This window comes from Acromyrmex echinatior, chromosome 19, assembly GCF_024713525.1.
Source record: "Acromyrmex echinatior isolate Ae372 chromosome 19, ASM2471352v2, whole genome shotgun sequence".
Taxonomy (NCBI): Eukaryota; Metazoa; Arthropoda; class Insecta; order Hymenoptera; family Formicidae; genus Acromyrmex; species Acromyrmex echinatior.
In genome coordinates, this window is record NC_141870.1 from 1,217,642 (window position 1) to 1,240,149 (window position 22,508).

General features: G+C 27.4%; 3 protein-coding genes across 11 annotated transcripts; all 3 read right to left on the reverse strand.

Annotated features, from left to right (window-relative positions):
• Positions 1–387: 387 nt before the first annotated feature.
• LOC105147370 (E3 ubiquitin-protein ligase RNF185) lies at positions 388–11,383 on the reverse strand. Of its 5 annotated transcripts, none has more exons than XM_087416112.1 (5): positions 11,360–11,383; positions 9,278–9,433; positions 9,023–9,154; positions 8,759–8,928; positions 388–1,957 (listed from the first exon to the last, which is right to left on the reverse strand). In XM_087416112.1, the coding sequence occupies exons 2-5, from the start codon at positions 9,430–9,432 to the stop codon at positions 1,860–1,862; spliced, it is 555 nt and encodes a 184-aa protein (XP_087272238.1). In that variant the 5' UTR covers position 9,433; positions 11,360–11,383; the 3' UTR covers positions 388–1,859. The 5 variants fall into 5 exon arrangements, with proteins under 5 accessions (XP_087272238.1, XP_011056620.1, XP_011056621.1 ...); XM_011058318.2 differs by lacking the exon at positions 11,360–11,383 and adding an exon at positions 10,944–11,302; XM_011058319.2 differs by lacking the exon at positions 11,360–11,383 and adding an exon at positions 11,013–11,298.
• Positions 11,384–12,652: 1,269 nt separating this feature from the next.
• LOC105147371 (solute carrier family 35 member G1) lies at positions 12,653–19,061 on the reverse strand. Of its 5 annotated transcripts, none has more exons than XM_011058322.2 (3): positions 19,013–19,061; positions 18,641–18,732; positions 12,653–16,529 (listed from the first exon to the last, which is right to left on the reverse strand). In XM_011058322.2, exon 3 carries the CDS (start codon positions 16,525–16,527, stop codon positions 15,481–15,483), a length of 1,047 nt encoding a protein of 348 aa, XP_011056624.2. In that variant the 5' UTR covers positions 16,528–16,529; positions 18,641–18,732; positions 19,013–19,061; the 3' UTR covers positions 12,653–15,480. The 5 variants fall into 5 exon arrangements, with proteins under 5 accessions (XP_011056624.2, XP_087272234.1, XP_087272233.1 ...); XM_087416108.1 differs by lacking the exon at positions 19,013–19,061 and adding an exon at positions 18,502–18,556 and having other exon boundaries at positions 18,641–18,725; XM_087416107.1 differs by lacking the exons at positions 18,641–18,732; positions 19,013–19,061 and adding an exon at positions 17,912–18,044.
• Positions 19,062–19,984: 923 nt separating this feature from the next.
• rasp (protein-cysteine N-palmitoyltransferase Rasp) lies at positions 19,985–22,333 on the reverse strand. Its single transcript, XM_087416103.1, has 7 exons — positions 22,074–22,333; positions 21,815–21,996; positions 21,324–21,728; positions 21,109–21,249; positions 20,816–21,033; positions 20,344–20,684; positions 19,985–20,109 (listed from the first exon to the last, which is right to left on the reverse strand). The coding sequence occupies exons 1-7, from the start codon at positions 22,183–22,185 to the stop codon at positions 20,009–20,011; spliced, it is 1,500 nt and encodes a 499-aa protein (XP_087272229.1). The 5' UTR covers positions 22,186–22,333; the 3' UTR covers positions 19,985–20,008.
• Positions 22,334–22,508: the final 175 nt, after the last annotated feature.

Here is a 22,508-nt window from a genome sequence, read left to right on the forward strand (position 1 = left end):
GAGATAACGGTGAGGGAGTTTTTCATATACATACCTATATACTATTGGTTGCACTAGTTCAGAATTTCCCGTGTAGAAGAAGAAACATACTCTGAGCCAACGAAAATCAATTTAGCTATAAAGAACAGACCTATATATAAATTAAAAACGGGAGAAAGAATCGAAAATAATATTGATTTGATTATTAAATAATTTTGGTATTATAATTTTTATGTATAATTATAAACTTTATTAAAAATTAAAAAACTCTATTAACTCAAAAAAAAACCCAGGATTATGGAACGATTTTCTGATTCCGTTCCATAATCCTGATTTTTTTTTTCGTTCAGTCTGAGTTCCTGATTCTATTATACATTTTTTTAAAAATTGTTCTCGAAGGTGATAAAATTTTTCTTTTTTTTTGGAAAAAAAGGAATGTCCTTTTAAATAATTAATTTAAATTATTAAAAAGGAATGTCTTTTTTAATAATTAATTTGAAAGGAATACCCTTTTTAATAATTAACTTGGTCCATATTTGATACGTTACTAATACATGTTAATTGTCATTGAGGCATAAAAAAGATTATTTTTAAGCAAGCACTGTTTTAATTATTTTGTATTTCGAGTCAGATTTTATATAAATAATCATTTCGCTTCTCAACTGAATATAATTTTAATTGATTTCTAATTAAAATATGATTACTGAACTATATCTCAGAATATAAAATAACAATATTTTGATTAAGTATCATCTAATATGTTCTTGAATAATAAGAGAATTTCAAAAGAATGAAATTGAGTTGATTCATCGAAAAATGAAAGAACTACGAATCTAATTGATATGCATGGTATTGTGACCCCTCAAAAATAGGTTCGGAAAATCAAATCCGGGGAATATACTAAGAAACTAAGAACCATGAATCTGAAGACACGGTAGTCTCAATGCTAAGATAATAAATTAATTACTGCTGATTTTCGTGAGAATCTATTTTTTTATGAGATGTTATATTTTAATATTTCAGTAAGTATTAATTACGCGAATATACGATATACATATCTGTATATGTATACATTAATATGTAACCATAATATTGTTTAAATGCATACACCCATTAATTTTAATTTCAATTCAAAATTATATACACTATACATACATACATATATTTATTTAATTATTATATACACTGTTCAAATTTGCAGTTTCTCAACAAAACCGCGTGTCTTAATGAATACATAATATTTTCCTCTGTGTTTTCACTTAAATCATACATTTTTATACTTTTAATATATCGAATAAGAGATTATACGTTATTCCTTATGCTTATTACGTCTTTCTTCTGAATATAATATATTTATATATAATATATACATAAAAAAGATTAATATTAAAATATCAGAATTATCCAAATAGAAAGAAAGTACAATGTGAAGAAATGGAGATAGCGATAGGAATAACACGATTTCAACTCATCAGAGATTGTATTTCGGTGTATTCAATTTCTCAAGAGTTAAAATGTTATTCCTATCGCTATCGCTATTCCCTCGCATTTTGTCTGGAGCTTAATCCTGTTCGAAGTATGTAAATGCCAACGAAATCGTGTAAAACGTTATACATGGACAAAAAATAGTTCAATATACTTTTTGCTTCTTTTCGAAAGTAAAAGTGAGAAAAATGAATTTTTTTAGAATTGCACAATTTCTTTTTTTAAATACGCGGAAGTAAATTTGTATTCTCATTTCTTTTTTTCAAAGAGGCTTTATAAAAATCACATAATGAAAACCGATGTAATGTTGCGATCATCATAAATCGACAGGATATCATTAAACAAAAATTACAAATTATTGGGCAGACTGGTATGTGTGTGATTTAGAAATAATGTTATGCCATCAACAGCCAGCAGATGAATATCACTGCTAACCACAAAAATACTTTGGATAAAAACTGCTCTTCCTCAAATTGCGGTGTACCTCTCGGAGCTGCAAATGAATAATTTTGTTCTAAATTATTATCTTGATTATCTCTTAATTATTACTGCAATATACATATAGTGATATGTCCTGTGATCAAGCAAAAGAATTTGCAGAATAAAAACACCTCGATTGCTATCGTGCCGTAGCCAGAAAGCGCGCGCACGCATGTGTGTGTGTGCGTGCGCGCCAGAGCTTCTATTTATCATTCTAATCTGATTAGCGTCTCTCGTGAGGGCGCACATAACTTTTTACTTAAGGGTGCGGTCGAGTTGTTGCTACGAATACTTCGAAGCATTTGATTGATCAAACAGAAGAAAGAATTTTACTAATTGATCAGTCAAAAAAATATCGCAACTTAAATAGGTCTTAGAGTACGTTCACATAACAACACATTACCGTTCATAAAATCAGGATTGCGATTTTCTTGCATTTCACAAAAACTCAAGTATCTCAGTGAGAAAAATCGTAGAGAAATTTTTAAAAATGAATTTTAAAAAGGAAGAATAGAACTTCAAACTAGTATTGACAGTGAGTTAGTTTTCTCTGTGATGTTTTTTTCCTAAATTACATAAAATTAAAAACTGACCTTTTACTATTTTTACTACCTGAATATCATCAGACAATATTTAACAAACAAGTATTATCATGAACTCTCTAAACTTTAAAACACTTTTTGGAAAAAGTTGTTATGATTATTTTTCGCAGATCGAATTTCTTGTGCAAAAATTTACTTCAAAACTAAAAACTTTTACGAAAAAATGCATCAGAAAAGAACGTTTTTTATAATGTGGTCGCGTAAATTTTTGCCAAAGTTTTTAAAAACTTTTTCGACTGTCAATAATTTTTATTAAAAAAATACATTTTATTTGCTTTTTATAATTTATCTCGAACACGTGTCAGTAGAATTTTCAATATCAGCGCATAAATAAATATATACTATTTTACCTTAAATACCTGAAGTAGAAAAAATTTTTTTTGATGAATTTATGATTATTTTTTACGAAGTCATTGTTATTAATTGTACGGTATTTAAGATCCAAATTCGATGATTCGGCTAGCTAGATTTTCTGCAACACATCTGATTTTTTACTAAAATTTAAATCATTTTTGTATATTATAAAAATTTTTCACCGTTTTCAGCCCATTTTTAACTCATGATTATTTTGAGTGATGTAAACGTGCATTCACTTAATGAATATGACTCTGTTTTTAGGTCGCAAAGAGGAACTTTTCTGTAAATCGAATGCAATTAAAACGGATTGCAGCCGAATATTGCCATTGCACATGAATACAGCCGAGTGGTAATAACATTATGAGTACTTTTGAAAAAGATTTTAATTATTATATAGTGATTATTTCTCATTATTATTAAGATTATTCAATTTTTGCGCAATTCTTTCTGCGCTCACTCCAAAATAGCTTGAAAATACCTTGAAAATTCATTACATTTTTATTACATAGTAATTATTTTTAACATGTATGTAAATTCTATATACACATATCTAACTATTACATACATATATTCTTATTCTCTGCACACATGTATTCTTATTCTCTGTTCTTGTTCCTATTCTTTGTTTCTATTCCTTGATTGTGCGCAGCTTCTAAAAGAATAACATGATACTTGGAGCATCCTCGAATGGGAATCTGAATGCGTCTCTAGATAGATCGATCCATGGTGAATCGATCGATTCATAGGCCTGTTTTTTTTTTGGCTGAACTTTTGCATCAGTTTATCTTTCTTTCTCTTCTTTTCTGCTGGAGAGAAAAGCAAAAAAGATGAACTGGTGCAAAAGTTCAGTCAAAGAACAGACTGATTTCACCATAGATCGATTCATGATATTTAGAAAAAAATTGATCGATCGTTTTGACAGATTCGAATTTGAGTAAGCTGTTGACATAGATGCGCTTGTATTTTTTTATCGAATAAGTCTTGCAAATTTTTTTAATAAAGTGTTCCTTTCTTTCCAAGAGCGACATAATATCTTCGCACGAACGCACGAATGTGTGATGTTGCGAAGAACGTCTCATTTGGGAGCGGTGGACGTGATAATATAAAATATCTATAAAAAATATTATGTGATATCTTTCGATCGCTTAATTTAAAATTGATATGGTAATTAATAAATAATAAATATATAATGGGCTAAAAACGATCCATATGAAGTGAAAAATTTTTAAGGATAAGTTTAAAGCATGTATAAGGTCGTTAACATTTGAACAATTTAAAAAATGAATTTTTACACAAAAAATTCGATACCTTTGCAAAAATCAATATATCAATTTTTTTTAAAAACCTTTTTAAAGCTTAGAAAATTCGTTTTAAAAGCTTGTTTGTTAAATCAAAATTTTAAATAAAAACCTTATATTCTCGATTAAAGCAGACCTTAGTGCTTAAATATATTTTTTGTGTAAATTTATATACATTTCGTTTCTGAATATCGCAGCGAATATAGTTCTTCTTATTAAAAAAATTTGATTTATTCATATCGGTCTAACACTCGCTTCATATTGTTTGTCTGTTAAATTTTGGTCGATGTTCCATTCAGGTAAAGCGCTTCAAAAAATAATAAAAATATAAAACACGATATCAATTTTATGTAATTTAATAATAAAATATCGTGAATAATAAAATATCATAATTTAATAATAAAATATCGAATAACTATCTTGGATAACGCTAAAAGCAGAATATCTGTTAGGTGTGCAAATTAATTCTCGGCTCTTACCTTTCAGTGACCTCAGAATCATTTAAGTTGAACTTTCTCCGCCCTCTTTATAGTAATTTTGAAGTACCATCTTTTAGCTTTAAAATGAGATACAATACTTGATACTTCCTGAAATATCAACAATAAACACGATGTCGTTCGAAAAGTAACATTTAAGGCACTGTTCTTCTTTTCGCGTTTCAACTTAAAAAAAATCGCTACTGAGGCGAAAACAATGATTTCTTCGGCTTTGAGAGAGTGCTGTATTGCACGTGTAAAATGGTTCCAACAGTTTCGAAAGGGAAATTTCGACTTTGAGGATCGTGAACTCTGGTCAACCAAAAAAAGTGGAAAACGAGGAATTGGAGAACATTTTGGACGAGAATTCTTGCAAATCGTAACTTGCAAATGCGCTTGGAATAACACAGCAAGACGTTTCCTATCGCCTAAAACAGCTGGGAAGGATTCGCAAGGAATGTCGATGGGTCTCTCATAAGCTCACTCCCGAAAATAAAAGCAGACGTCACAATACTGCTCTTTCCTTGCTTTCTAGATTCAAGAAAAAGAACTTTTTGCACAAATTATTTGCGATGAAAACTGGATATTATACGATAATCCTAAGAGGCGAAAATTATAGGTCCATCTAGGTGAGCCGTCAATAAGCATTGTAAAACCGAACATCTATACAAAAAAGGTGTTGCTATGCATTTGGTGGGATCAGAAAGGTGTGATCCACTACGAGTTGCTCCGACAAGGTCAGACCGTGACTGCTGGGCTTTATCAACAGCAATTAATTATGTAAATGACGCTCTTGAAGAAAAAAAGGCCATTTACTGACATTGGAAGAAGAAAGGTGATACTGTTGCAGGATAATGCTCGGCCCCATACAACAAAAAACAGTTTGGAAATCATCTCCGATTTAGGCTGAGAAATTCTTCTTCATGCGTGTTCTCCAGACTTAGCCGCTTCAGATTATCATCTATTTCGAGCCTTACAACATTACCTGATTCTCGATTCAAGTCAGTTAAAGAGGTCGAAAAAAACCTCGATGAATTCATTAATTCAAAGCCACCATCATTTGTCCGATCCGGCAATTGCCTGAGAGATGGAAAAAATGTATAAACAGTGAGGGAGATTACTTAGAAGATTGAGTTTGTATTCATGTTTTTATAAATAAATGTCAAAGTTGGTCAAAAAAGGCCGAGAATTAATTTGTATACCTATAATACATGTACGCCCACGCGCGTGCACATTCACGCATGTAATCGTGTTCAATTCTGATCAAATTCCATACAGTTCATATAAGGAAGAGTTACAATCATAATTTTAGCTAATGATAGCGGTATCATAAATTTGAAATAAATCAGCAAAAATTAATCGCATCGAGTTCGATAAAAAACATTTTAAAGTTCTATACGTTCATGTGCATTTTGTTCTATTAGGCTGGGATATCTGATTCAACGTCATACACTGTCGCAAAAAAAACCCCAGACCTTTGATTATCAATTTTGCGCTTTTTTCTTTTGTCATCCATCATTTTAAAATATTAAATAGTCGAGCACAATTATGCCATTCAAATATTCTTAAAATATATTTAAAGCTTCGTTTTGCATTTTTAAACATTTTATCTTCATTATTTATCAAGTTATAATCATTAAAAATTTGGTAAATTTTTCCCTAATTTTTAGTGTACTGCTTTTTTAGGAGTGAGTGTATATGTATGGAATATGTATAAGCGTTTTTTATTATATTATGATTAACTATAACTATTATTTACTCTGTCCAACAAGAAAGTTTATTCTTCGCACATAGGAGGCAACTTAGCAAGCAAAGTGGATGTTTATACGTAAATATGGCATGCTCAGACTTAGAAGATTGAACGGGTGAAATAATCCTCGTTATGTGTCGCCTCTTATGCGAGATAAGAAATTTGTCATTGAATAGAGTGTAAATGTTTTTATTCCGACCAATTAACACAGACAATAATTAGATATATCACTGTAAAAAAAGAGATCATTAAAATTTGGTAAAGAGATAATAGAAGTTGTAATAATCGTTAGTTTTTGAGTACCAGTAACGATAACAATAATTAATAGTTAATAATATAAGTTAATAGACAATAAAAAGTAATTTTTAGAAAACGAACGATAACAGGTTTTACTTTTATAAAATAAATTTTTCCAAACCTATAAATATCTATTAGGTGTTGGAATTAATTCGTAGCGTTTTTAATGAAAGAATGTTATTTATTTCACATGAGCATTAAAAAATACATTAATGAAAGTACTTCCCATCACTTGTAAAACGCTACGAATTAATTCCAACACCTAATATATTAATTTATATCTTAGATCTATTTAGTACTGATTTAGTTTTAATCAACGTTAAGCGGGAAAATGTACTTGCAAAATGACCAAATTAATAAAAAATATTTTTTAAGTAGATAAAAATATTTTTAAGTAGATAAAAATATTTTTAAGTAGATTAATTTCTACACATTTTGAACTGTATAGAACGATTTGTGAACATGTTAAAATGTTAAAAGGAGATACTGAATTCATAATTCTCTTGCAATCTGAATAGCTAAAATTGGCAATCACAGAATCAAATAAAAATACTAATTATTAAAAATGTATGAATCAAACTAATTTAATTTTTAAAAAATTGAATAGCTAAATGTTCTTAATCTAATATATTGTATTTTTAGTATGATGCTCTTTTTGGTGAACATCAGAATAAGATCAGAAAAAGAGTACTGAAAACATAAATAATAAAAATTTAAATTGTATAGTTAGAATAGAAATGTGCAAATTATTTGAATATAAATTGAATCAAATCAGAGCACCTATCATGAATCTATCCGAAAACAATTCCGTTTGGAATACTTCCGTTTTTCGTCATTTATCCTATGATGAACATTCGAATTGTATTTGAACCGATCAGAAAGTTTTCTCATGTCCCAGCGATCGGACATGTACCTGTGTCCGGACACAATATTTATTATTATTAATGTTAAATATTTTTTATTATAATATTGTAACTTCATTGTGTAAATTTAAAGATTATTTTAAAAAGCTTCGAGATTAATAATAATATAAAGTTTTATGTAAATGTCCGGATATAGGTACATGAAACATATTTATTTTATATGTTTTGCATACAAGTTAGAAATCTATATGACAAATTAAAATACAAATAAATTTAGAATATTATTTAATGTTTTATAAATAATATTAAACATTCAACATCAACGATAATTTCTTCGCTTTTCTATCTTTTCTATCTTTTTATAATTTAGATCTTATAATAAATCCAAATTTTCTATTAATAAATGCTTTAATACATTTTTAAGGGAAAGCTTGTATCCAAACATAACTTTTCTTTTTATTAACATATCACATTCTTATAAAATTAATTTATTGACGATTTATTAAATTATTAATCTAATGTTCGCACACTTATTTTTAAAGCTTCATCTAAAATTATCACAAAACTCATCGTTACCGATATAATTCTTGTACACACGCGGGAAATATTTATTTCTTTTTTTATAATCTGATTTTTTTGGAAGTGAAATTTTAAGTCAGTCCTGAAATTGCAGAGATTTTTCAGAAGTTTTTCAGGATACATTAAATTTTAGGATGATTTCAAGGATAAATTCAAAGAGCTGGATATATGTATCTACATGTATAAACTCAAAAACAAAAAATTATACTGAAATGAATCAAAATATATTTTAAAACTAAAAGATAATACTTTCATTAATGAAATTTGTAGAAAAAAATTTAATACCGGCTACAATATAAAAATCTATAAAATTATTTTAGTATCATTAAAATCATTTTTCTCACAATTGTAGCATGCATAACCAAATTTTGTCAACTTCGCATTCGGTAGGCAAAGATATCGAAAATAATTATTCACATTCATATTGCAAAAAAAGAAATTTTGTCGGACAGTATATAATAAATTCTTTTAAAACAGCACTGATTAAAATTAACCAATTATATGAAAAAAAGCACATGAAGATAAATAGTTTTGCCTTATAAGTTCGCAATTACTTTTCAATATCTTTCCTCTTAAATTTATGATAAGTTACCTGCACTTGGTCGTGTTTCTCCAAAGTTAAAAGTCGATGTAAAAAAAGCAAACGGAAAAGTGCCAATGCCGAACGACATATAGGAACCATCACCAAAACCAAAGCCGGGAAAACCGACATGGGCTTCTGGTTCTGACCTTTGACCGGCCGGGCGTGGAGGTACGTTATTCCTGAAGTATAAATCATATTTTTTTTTATTAAACTTATATTATTTAATATAATATTTATAATATTCAATTTTGACAAACAAGAAACAAGTTATACCTTGGGTCTTCATGTTTTGCCGCACCACGTCCATATAATGGAATGACTTTATCTTTGCTTATTGCAGCTTTGCATACTGGACAAACCTGCCTGGTAGGTCTGGTCTCTAACCATTGATGCAGACATGGCCAACTATAATATTACCATTTATATTATTTAAATCATAGAGAGATATTATTTAAATCATAGAGAATAATGCAATTTTTGACATGTTATATTATTAATAAATTAATAAATTATTAATAAAATAAATACCAAAACAGATGACCGCACATACTGACTACTGCATCTTTTGCGGTATCCAAACAGATATTGCACTCAAAAATCCTTTCATCCTTTTCTTTTTCCTCAGTAGAACCTGCAGATCCTGATGACTTAGACGAACCAGCTTGTTCCCTTGTCCTGCTCATCCTTTAAATATGTATATATTTAAAATTTAATAAATATTTTTATATTTTAACATAAACAATAAAATAATTTTTCAATGCATTAATACTATACAACTTTAAAACATTTTGCATATTTAATTATATTATGTTTAGAATATATATAGCTCGCAGTTACAACTAAGAATTCATAATTTACAAATATTAATATCATATTTGTGCAAACATATTTTTTTATCTGTGTTGTTATAATTATAAATATGGTTAACTTATTATACAAATTATTGTTATAAGACATAGGTTTGATGAAAATTACTGAACATATTTGCAAGATTATACTATAAGATTTTTTAAATATCTCATATATGATTAATTTTTTTGATAAAAATACCAAAACCTTTATGCACAGAATGATATGAATCAACTGACAAAAATATAACAATAATGAATCAACTTAATAATTATTGATCAAATTGATAATACAATTATTAATGCATTATCAATTTTGTCATTTAATTAATGCACAAAATAAATAATTGTTGATAAATGACTATTTTATCTTTTTCAATATTTAATATTAAATTTAATTTAAATATTCTTAAAAAATTAATAAATTAAAAAAAATTATTGTATCTTTCTTACTTATCTTACACAAGTTTATTAAAGGAAAAAACAAATCCCCTCCCTTTCTTCTGTATCTTATGACTCTACCACGTCATTCCATTTGTAAGGTTATTAGCTTATTATACATATTTATGTGCAATTATACGATTTAATTTTTTTATCGAAACAACCACGTCATCCTTTTGTATCTTTTTAATATATCATTCTAAATGTTTATCTCCTCTTTTTTATGGTAAAACTCACTTGAAATAACAAATCACTTTATTTTTTTTATATTATTTCTCTCTCTTTCATCTTATAACCTCATTATATACTCTCAAACCCGCCCAAATTTATGTATTTTTTTTTCATCTAATCATAACTCATTCCTTAACTTAATCTGTTTCCTATTCTTTTATTTACCTATTACTTATTCCAACAATTTTGCACTTTCAGTTTTGTAATAAACAGGTATATGTTCATAATAATAGTCACTTATCACACTCACACATTCCCTCTCTCTCTTCCTCTCTCTCTGCTCTAACATTACGTCATACTTATATTTTTCAATACTTGCATTAATATGTATCATCTAATTCTTAATTTACATATAACGAACATATAACTTCTGCTATTATTTAATCCATTCGCTAAATTTTGTATTTCAGCAATTTTAAATATTTTATCGCGAAAGTTTTTTCTCTCTCTCTCTCTCTCTTACACTATAAATATATATATATATATATATATATATATACATATATATATTTATATTATCTACGCCATTCCATTTATCAACCATTCCTACAGTTACACATCATACAATTCTTCATTTCTCATCAATATAACCTCTCTACATTTCGTTCATCACATTTCCTCCTCTTTTTACTTTCATATTTTTCGATAATATTAAATATTTATATCTTATCAACCTTATCTTTTCTCTCTCCTTCCTTTTCCACATTAACCACATATGTCAAGTTGAAAACCATATCACTCACTTTTTGTCAGGAGGGAGGGTTCGACCTTCTCACGCAATAATGTCGTATCTTTTCTTGTTTACAACGTAATAACACAGGAATCAGTACAAATAAACAAATAACGAAAAATCTGTTTCCCCATGCAATCGAATGACTATGATCAATAAGTACAACGCGCTACGACCGCTATGTGAATACGAGACGCATGATTTCCCAAACAGGATATTAGCAAATGACAGAAAAGAGAAAGAGAGTAATATGGCGGAAGGAATCCGGTAAAAGGGAAGGAGAGGGAAGAGCAAAATGAGGAGCTGCGCACTGGTACACATTCAAAGAAATAGAGAACACGAACAGAGGATGCGATTTACCTAACACTGCAAATGTTTCGTTGACCAATGTGAAGAAAGATTTGTATGAATTGACCAATAAAAAAGTGCTTCAAAGCATTTGCAACGTAAAATAGATCGCACTTAGAAAATCAGCGCGTTCAAGGTGGACAAAATTGCTTGCCTACTCGCTGAGTAATTGAATATGATTGGTTGAATCTATCATGATGGAAGGAAAGAAGATGTGCTAGTTCTCGAAACGAATTTTCGTTCTGCGCAGACAAAATGCGTCCAAAACATTTGCTTCGCGGTAATTTTGAAATAACATAATGACTGGTAACATCGAAACATAAATAACATGTCAAATAAAAAATTATAAAAATGATTTTAAAAAATAAGAATAAAAAAAATATTCATTTTTATCGCTTTTATTCTTTTCATGGGATCTAAAAGAAACTTGGATGATTTGAACGCTCCCAATAGCTACGTTCCATTGCACACATAAAGATACGATTTCATGTAATGATAAAATAAGAAATTGGAATAACAAATCTCTCGCTATCATGATGGAATTAAATAAGGTGACCGGGAGCGGCGCACACAATTCAATTACTCAACATTCACATCTGTTCGTAATAATTTTTCACTGCTTCACCAATGAGATTTTATTTTAAATTAGTCAATTAGTGATTGGCAATTGATAAATTCAAGATAATCCATTGTGCATAACGACGGAAATCCTAATTGATTCCGCTGTTATTTTTAATTTGTTCAACCAATAGATGCAAATATGATGAGTGATCAGATTCTAGTATAGGGACTCTACTGTGTGCAGGAGCCATTGTTTTAATTATCTAATTATAGCGTCAAGTTATTATGAATTATAACGATTAGGTGATATCTATTAAATTTATATCTTATGTTTTTTTTTAAGCGCGTAAATACTAAAATTTTGAGTTTTTTTTCCATAAGAGATCTGATTTAAAGTAATTTTTAAAAAATACTAAATTATTTAAGAAAAAAATCTGACTCTATAGAAATCTTTTTAAAAAAAGAAATTAAAAGGCTCTCATGACAAGATGTGTTTCCTCTACGAAATAAAATATGATAATACATCAGATACGTCTATACAGCGAATAAGGTAGATAAATTAGCCATTATTTCTACTGACTCTTAAAATTTTAAATATATCACTATGCTCGTCTTGAAATCGATTGATAATCACTATCGCAATCTTCATATGTAACTTTCTCTTAGTCCATTTATAATTAATGCTTCTTCATTTTTCTTTATAATCTAATAATTACAGGAATGGAATTTTTAAAATTCGTATAATCAAATAGGATGTAATATATATTAATACAAAAAAGACCTCTCGTATAATCACTCCTCTTTAAGTTTTACATAAAACCCCCATAGCAAAAAATGTCACATTCATATAATAAATTTAATAGTCACGGATAAATTGTGATGTCACTGTTACAGTGACATTATAATTTATTGGTGTTATTATCTTGATCTGTATATGTCATAATAGTGTCATAGTTTTAAAGCGCAATTTTTATCACAGCTGTATAATATCATAACGATATTGTAACAAAACGGACATTCTCACGCCATCTTAACTTTGTTGTGATATTACATCTGTAACAAAGTGAATTCGCGCGCATGAATCATGATTGTTGTCATATTATTGTGATTTTTTTTGCTATGGAAGAAATTACATTATGTGTATTATTATAATGTAAATTTGTTTAATATTACGAAGCGAATACAATGTGTATAATTTTCACATTTAAATACTATGATATAAATAAATAATGTAATTTTTATTATTTTTACAAAACTATTACGAATAGAATATTATTATATAGCAGTAAGAGAAGAAAAACAAATTATTACATTTTTGTTGTAGATTCATTAAGCAAATCTGTACTACGATGATGAGAAATTCTTTTTTCTATTTTATTCGTTTTAATCTTTTGCATCTTAAAAAGTAAAAATTGTATTTGTAATAAATAGTTAACTGTTTTGAAACAAAATAATTTCGATTATTTATATAATATATTACATTCTTTACATACTAATCATTCATATTTAATAAAAATGTTCCTATACATATAAATCACAGAAAAAAGTAATATATAATTTGACATTTTTTCTATTCTCAACTTATAAATATAAAATTCTATAATGACTATTTTCATTTAAAATTACAAGAGATTAAAAAATATACCAGTCAAAAATTTAATCTTTCCTGTTATAAAAATACAACATTGTGTATGCGCACTTGAATCTGTTTAATAGATATTATTAGAATCTGTGCATTCAAACCTTCCTGTTTTTAATATACATCGGGATCAAGCAAATATTCTATTTTTAATTCTTTCCGCCAATCTCTGTTTTTGTTATATTAGCATATGCAAAATAAAAATATCATGCGTCAATTAATAAGATTAAAATATTCATAGTATTCTTTTTTTATTCACTTTCTTACTTTACGAAAGATTGCATAAAGCACTTTAAATCACAAAAGATAAAGATAAAATTTTAAAGAGGGATTTAAAATGTTAAATGTAAAAAAAGTATTAAAAATAGGAAAATTTAGTTATACCAATGTTGTGACTTTAAAAAGATAATGCGTATGATACATTTTATTATATACAAACTTGTATATAATAAATGATTAAATATATTATAAGCAGTTGAATTTGTATATAATAAATAATATTCTACAATATTCCATGTGGAACATATAAAATAGTGAATAGTAATAGCACGCGCATACATATATATCTACTCTTATCGCTGTTTTATACACACGTATACATTCACTCTCACTCTTTCTCATACTCTTCTATACACACAAGTATGCGCGCACACACTAAAATTAGAAAATGAAAAAAGTAATATCTAGTTAAGTATAACCCCGAATTAATTGTATCTAAGCAAAATCGCGCAAATCAATTTGAGCAAAACAAATATGGACTTAATTGCTGCAATTCTAAAAGCAATACAGACACGTTGCTATCTGAAAGATATCCCGAATCTACTGCATCATCTGTTAGATAGATTGAAGAAGAGGTCATCTGGCCTAACACTACAATGTAAAAACTTTCTCTATACCAATTTTTAAATTAAAATTGACCAATTACATTCCCAAAAATTTAAATATTCAAATATAGCAACAATAGTAAACATGACACGATAATAAAAGTGAATATTGATATATATGTATGACATTAATTAAAACTTTGGCGTACATGTATCACATATTCTAATGTCAGTATTCCATAATATTTGGACTATTATTAAAAATGAGAAAGCAATTACAGAATTATCAATTAATTAATATCATTTTATGATTGTTTTTTCAATTCAATCAAATATAAAATGCATATGCAAGCTTCTACAGTTTGGATCCTCTTTCAATGTCAAAGAAAATATGCCAAAAATCGAAATGTCCATACATTTTTTATTTAATATATTGGATATTTCAAGAAGTTCAATTATCGGTTTGATTTCTTTATACGCCAAGAGGGACCTGCGGAGGGTTGTATAGGCATTTTACAATTTATTGATACTTTTTTTCATTGAGTTAATATATACTTCAAATTATCTTTTTTTTATTCCTTCTATCTGGCAATATTTTTATAAATTTTTTAAAACAAACTTTTTGAATTTTAATCATGATTTGAAAAAATCAATTTTTTTAACTTTAATAAAATTAAATATAACAAATAGATATCTCTCGAAATGAATAAATAAAATATTAAGATAAAGTATTTTTAATTTATTATTCATTACGTATGTAAAACTACGTTAATATTAAAAAATGAATTAATATCTTAGAGCAACTATTGTGTGATGTTTGAACGCGTAAGGTGTTGTCACTTAATTGACTAAATTCAAACGTTTTTTATTTAAAATAATTACAGCCTCGATTTTAATATTAAAATTTTCAAATAATCATTGGAATTTGCTAATAACAGAACTAATAGATCTAAAATGCGTTACATATAAATTCACACATTTTAAAGCAAATATTTAAATTGCTATCACTCGTAATATTATTTTTCATATATAATTGCTTTTTGGGCATTCCTTTTTGTAGTCTAGTTTGTAGTTTAGTTCCTTTCTTTTCTAAATAAAAAAGTCATTATTTATATCATTAAGATTCCAAGAGATTTTTTTATATTTGACGTTTCCGGTAAAGAAAGAGCCCATTTTCTTAAGCCTGTTAACAAAACTGAGCTAGTGACTAATATAGCCCCGCCTACAGAATATCTATTTGGTATTTCATTAAAAAATAATACTTGCCAAAAAAACGCAAAAACAATATCTGTAGATCTTGCTATGGCCACTGGACCAGCTTGTTCGATCTGAAGAGCTAAAGTTAACAAGATTTGACCTGCAAAACTAAACAGTGCGAGTGCAACAACTAAAACTCTATCAGTCCCACAATGTGGCATACATAACGCACCAATTGCCCATGATATGAGCGTAGTTTGAATCAAAGCAAATGAACCAAAATTTGTCATTATAACAGAGAAATGAAGACCTTTTAACGCACGTAGTAGAACATATGCGTTTGCACCAAATAAAGTAGCTGAGAAAGCAGCCATAGCACCCCATAAATCTGCATGTTCTGACTTAACTTGACCATCTGAGAGAGATTCTACGGTATGACTAAAAATTAATGACGGTCGTGTTATCAATATCACACCAATCAATGTTAAACATACAGTAACAACGTTAAATAATCCACAAGGTTCTTTTAAAAATACTCGTGCAAATATTGCTACAAATACAGGAACAGAAAATACAATAACTGAGGCATCAGCCAACGGCATATGTCTAAATGCATAGAAACTTAACATAAGTCCTGTTGTACCAATAAAACTCCTCAGAATAAGTATCAGTCTATGGCCTTTTGGAAAAGGATGTTCACCTTTATAAATCACAATTGGTATAGCTGGTAACAATACCCCAAAGAATCTGAAGATTGCCATTTCTGTTGGATTTATCTCTACTAAACTCTTAACAATTACACTACATAGTGAGAAGAACAGAGAGGACAGAGTTGCTAATACTAGACCCATATAAGGACATGATTTACACAACAAAGTAAAAAACTTTCTTTTATGATTTGTTGTGTTATTTTCCACATCAGCATTCACTAGATGCTGCAATTCCACATGCTCTGACATATCTGTAAGAAATATAACGTATGAAAATAAGTACATTTAGATATATAATATGCAATAATAGAAAATGAAAAAATAGCATTTTAGATCACAGGATGCAATTTTGAGATTGTAAAATATTCTTGTACAAATCTTCTTATTCTATTAATGTTAAGTAAAAGTGTCATTACAACAATAACTAAAGCTATAAAATAAAAGATAAAATTAAGATTTAAAACAATAACATATAAAAATTCGTCTGTCATTTTGATTCTGCCATTCGCACAGACTTCTATGACTACACTGACTGAATATGACAGAAAGAGATGAACCTGATTCCGAGTTGTTCTTGTTTCAGTTCACATATGCGAATACATGCATCCTGTCTGTGTGAGTATCGTGTGAATTTATGTGAAAACAGAAACATTAATGTTAGTCGAGTGATTTATACATGCGAGAGTAAATGAACACAAATATGGGGCTGTCCAAGGCTGTCTTCAAACATGGAGACGAAGTCGGCAGTTTATTTATAGAAGTCTAGTAGGTATTCGAAAATCTTGACCTCAGATTTAGATGTAGCGACCAATATACCCAGAAACTAAATTTTAAGATAAGATTATTTTTTCGTTTTTGGTTCATCACATTAGTACCGTCATTTTGGATTTTAAAATTTGAAAATTTTGATTTTAGATTAGAATTCGGTGATCCAAAAGAACTCTTAGAATTGTAAGATATTTAAACTATTTATTTGGATTAATAGTAGAAAAAAACGATTTTTCATATTTTTTGAAATTGATTATCAATTTATAATAAAAAACAACGTAACGAAAAAATCTGAAAAAATCTGAAAAAATTCTGAAAAATATTTTAAAACATCTTAAATGAGCTTAAATTGCCGTTTTGATATTGATAATAATTCGATAAAAAAATACATTTTTTTTTTCAAAAAAGCACAAATTTTGATTATATGTTTATAGATAGATGATATGTTTAGAGTAATTATGCAAATAAAAATTTATGGTTGCCTACTTTTTTTAACACTTATTTATGTTCTATAAACCTATGAAAACAAAAAAACCTGTACTTAACATCAATAAATTCTTCAAAATAATTAAAAACTGAGCGCAAAAAGATGAGACTCCTGTCATGACGCAAAGGGTTAAAAATATCTTCTCAAGATCAATTAAAATCACGATCTTCTTTCCCTCTTGTAACTGAGCAACTTTTGTCAGAAATGTTTTTGTATTTAACTAAGGATTTTGAAATGTTCTACTAGATGTAGAATAAAAATAGACCAATCTGTAGATTACATATTTGTATATAGAATATTATATTTCATATTTTGATAGTGTATAAAAAAGAGAATAATTATTGGATCTTATACTTATAATATACTTATAGTACTTACTGAAAATATCATAATTTTAAACATTTGAAGAAAAGAAGTAACTGATTCCTCGTTTCAAAATAATATTTTACATTAAAAATTTTGATCAATTTTTTTATTTGATTTTTTAATCTCACTTATAATAGCTTGATTTCTAAAGATAACACAAATAATTGGTATCTTGTTATTCCGTTAATCAAAATAATAGCGAAAAGCATACACATAGTATTAGTAACTAATGATATCAAAAAACATAGAATTATAATATCTTGTAGCAAAAATTATATAATGTCTAAGAGATAATGTCTAAGATTTTACAATTATCAAGTAAAGTAATTTTCTATAAATTCAATCTTATTAAAGAAAGAAACTTAATTATTGAACCGTGTATACAACCAGGAAATAAAAGCCATTAACGGTCGAAGCTGAATCTTAAGTGCTTAATAATTCAATACTACATATGTCATCATTTATCTAATTAATGTTAAAGAAATAATACAAAATTATAATTTTTATATAGATAATTAGAATAAGTATATTTAGGGTGCTAACTAGCAAGAAACACAAATGACACAGTGTAGTAACACTGAATGAATCATATTTTTGTTTACCAATGTTAAACAAAGATGAAACGATCACTGTGTTACACTGTCTTGTGCTGGAAAGCTTTAATTAAATATTAAAATAAAAAGTAATCAATTTAAATTCTATTTTACTTAATCGCATGTAGAGAATTTTGTCGATACTTACTTATTATATTAATTTATTTGGATTTCATCAAACAAGTTGTATGTAAATAACCATAAGATTATGTATCAAATAATACAGTCATAAAACGTAGCCTAGACGGAGAACAAAAAACAATCAAAATTTGCTTTGTCACCTTATGTAATTAAATGCATATTTATTTTATATTTGATCATTAGTAGCTATATTTTAATAACCACACTGTCAACTCTACATTAATGACAAAACTCTATATTAGTTACTTTACATTCATAACTCATAAATTTTATTTTACTTATAAATACCTTCTTTATTTATTTCTATACTTATTCTCTAATTATTGTCTCATTTACTAATGTGAAACAGTAATAATTCTCTTATAACAAAATATTTTACCGTTTGATAGTAGATGTATTCATATTTATTATACTTTCTTGCATTTTCTATCTTTAAATAAAATAAATTTGTATCTTTGAACGAGGAAAGAGAGAAGAAATAAATATAAAATATGCAACTAAAACGAGTAGATATAATTTTCACTAATGTTCGTATCAGACCACAGACAGAAAGAAACCTGAGATGGCTGCTACGATTACGATCAGATTGTCCAACACTAGTGTCAATCTAAGGCGCTCGAATCGTCCAATGCTTTTCAATATCAGAGAGGAAAATGGACATTCCGGCCTTTTTTTGTCAAATCTCGTAGGATATTGTCCACGTTTTTGTGATTCCCTCTATGTTATTACATGGGTTAGAGGATGAATAATCAATTTTATTTAATTCTTGGCTAATTCGCGCAATAGCATAAGAGAAAATTATAAAAACGTGAATATTATCCTACGAGATTTGATATATGAAAAAGACCGCGGAATGTCCACTCTCAAGTTACTCTCTGCCAATATCTAGCTTAGCAAAAGGGTCTAAGGCCCGTTTCTATCAAAGCAGTTAACAAAAAATTAATCTCTAGTGACATTTGATTAATCAAAGTTTAGCATAAGATATTGGATTCTATCAAGTTTTTGCTCAAATTACACAAATTAAGTTTAAATTGAACCATCAATTTTGGCCATTTAAAAAGTTAAACTATAATTGAAAAATATTACTAGTATCAAACATGGCATTTCAGTAAAAAATTTTTCATACATGAATATATATAAATATATTGTATATAAATACACATAAACATTATAAGTATTTATAAACATATATAATTATATATGAGCAATTATTTTACATTTCTCCAAACTTGATATTTTATAAAATAAACAATGCAAAAGTTATCCTTTTAATTATTTTTAATTATTTTTAATTGTTTTAAATGAATTGAGAATTATGTATGTAACATAAAGCTAATGATCTTATATCACATTGTAGATGTAAAAAAATATTTTATTATCTTTTAATATGACGTAATTCCCATCTTTTAATATCTACAGAAACTTGACAGCAGCAGTAAAGAAGGAAAAGTAGAATAAACAGACTTTTCCAGGTTCCTATAGACAAAAATTTTCATCTTAATCTTGACTTATTTATAATACAAGAATTATACTTTAGATTTGAAAATATTGAAATTTTTAGTAAAAAATAATATGTATATATTTTAATAATAAATATTAGTACGCAATATTTATAAAAAATAAGATAACAGATATATAATCTCTCTATACATAGTAAACAAAATGTGGAATATAAAAAATAGAATACTAAAATAAGTATAATGAACTTGCCATGTATTATTTTCTGTGTAAAGATATTTCCAATATCTTGTCCACCCAAAAAGTAAAAATTAGATATCGCTGACATTGCTAAAAGAGGACTTGCCAGTATGCAATGAAGTCTCTTGGTATTTCTTGAAGATAAATATGTGTTCTGCATTTTATAATATTGTTTACTTTTGCCAATTGATGTTCCTATATCTTCAATTACTATTCCTATAAAATTGAGCAGTGCCCAAATAAAGATATTCATTTGTATCCCATGCCACATAAAGACAAACGTGAAACATAAAAATGATGCAAATAGTTTTCCAAAACATCTATTTGATTTTCGTATAGGAACATAGATATATCTGTAAATATAATATTAAAATATTAAAAGAAATATAAGTCTATATTATAATACAATATATACAATATACATAATATTGTTGATGTAACAGAATAAAATATATGTGTAGTAGATAAATTCAATCAAATTTACCTTATTAGAAATTTGTATAATCCTCTATCAAAATGTTTCCACATGTCGGAATATAAATGTATTCTAGCTATGCATTTAGGTTGTGATGGTGCTTTTATATCATCCAAATAACATAAATTACTGCACGTTCCATATATTACAACATATTTATTGAAAAAAAATTGTCCCATGCAATATCCTAAACCAAATAGTTCCCAAGAATTCAAATTTTGTAAAACCTATATAAAACAAAATATATTCTTATGTATACTTGTAATATGTATGCATACCTTATGTATAAAAAGAATTATTACCTGTAAATGATATTGTATAGCATTTACATAAATAAAATGTAACAACAATTCAGTAAAAAAACACCAGAACATATATCTAATTAAATTTAACATAAATGTTAAAAACTTTTCACAATTCCAATACTGATGTGGTTGATTAATCTGAAAAAATAAAATATTCATACTTTATTGAACTTTATGACTCTTTAGCATGTAATATAAATATTTAAACATACAGATTCCACAAATTCATGATACAAAATGAGTGGTCCTAAAAATAATGTAGGCAGGTATAAGCAATATGCCAATTTTTGAATAAAGCTATTTGAGCTGGAAAATTGGTCATCAATACTATCCATATTGTGACTGATACTTCTTAAATGTATCCAACACATCACAAGTGTTAAAATATAATGCTTCTCATCAGTAATTCCTAACCAACTTTGAAAAGGACCATTCGGAATTTTTAATATGTGTATTACAAACATATACAAAACATGTATAGTCCATGCTGTATTCTTACTGCATATACACGTCATTATATGTAAAAAAGTAGGTTGGAATATTGTACATAACATACCCAACATACCCAAATAATAATAAAGAAAAATTATAGATGATAAAATATACCAATAGCATGTCTGAAAAATTTCTATGTTATTTTCTTCTGATATTCATAATTTTTTCTGCATCATACTTTGTACAACTATTATATATATATATATACCATACTATTATGATTGACTTTAATAATTTGACTGACAAAATGATGTATAAAAACACATGGTATCAGTCTATTTACTAATGTAAGCCATACAAGCCACTCTTGATCGGAAGTGTCTCGTTTCTTTCCAATCCAAGACCATCCTGAATCAAAATCACTGTATATATCATTATAATCACTGAAATCTGAAAATAAATCATATATGATTAAAATCGTTATTATAACAGTTTAACAGTTCGCTTTTTCGATATATATTTCTTACAATTGTTTGCCAAATAAAATTGATATACAGAATAAATGATGGCACACAACCATACAAGAAAATAAAAATAACTTTCATAATAGCTTATAGTTACTAAACTATTATTTTTCATTGTTAAGTTGAATTTGCCGCCTTAACAATTTTGTTACAATCACAAAAAATAATTCCAAGAATCATGTAGATAAATAATAAACAGATCGAGTATGAACACGAAAGTGCAAGTAGAAAAAAAACTAATGACCTAGTTTACATCGTACACTTGATACACTCTAGTACTAACTAGAAACTTTCTATTAAATTATTTTAATTTCAGCAATGTATTTAGAGACTGATGTACTAAATTGATACAGTATCATTCAAGTATATATCATAATGATTAATTAAATACATATATCATGTATATTTTAACGTATCGCTGAAATTAAGATCATTCAA

Excerpts from the sequence above, each read along its gene's own strand:
- rasp (XM_087416103.1), bottom strand. The coding sequence starts at position 22,185 with ATGAAAAATAATAGTTTAGTAACTATAAGCTATTATGAAAGTTATTTT. Across the intron at positions 21,729-21,814 it reads AAGTCAATCATAATAGTATG|ACATGCTATTGGTATATTTT; the intron begins GTATATATATAT and ends GAAATTTTTCAG. Across the intron at positions 20,685-20,815 it reads TTATACAAATTTCTAATAAG|ATATATCTATGTTCCTATAC; the intron begins GTAAATTTGATT and ends TTATATTTACAG.
- LOC105147371 (XM_011058322.2), bottom strand. The coding sequence starts at position 16,527 with ATGTCAGAGCATGTGGAATTGCAGCATCTAGTGAATGCTGATGTGGAA.
- LOC105147370 (XM_011058318.2), bottom strand. The coding sequence starts at position 10,984 with ATGTGGTTAATGTGGAAAAGGAAGGAGAGAGAAAAGATAAG. Across the intron at positions 9,434-10,943 it reads AAGGAGAGAGAAAAGATAAG|GATGAGCAGGACAAGGGAAC; the intron begins GTTGATAAGATA and ends ACATATTTAAAG. Across the intron at positions 8,929-9,022 it reads GCAAAACATGAAGACCCAAG|GAATAACGTACCTCCACGCC; the intron begins GTATAACTTGTT and ends TTTATACTTCAG.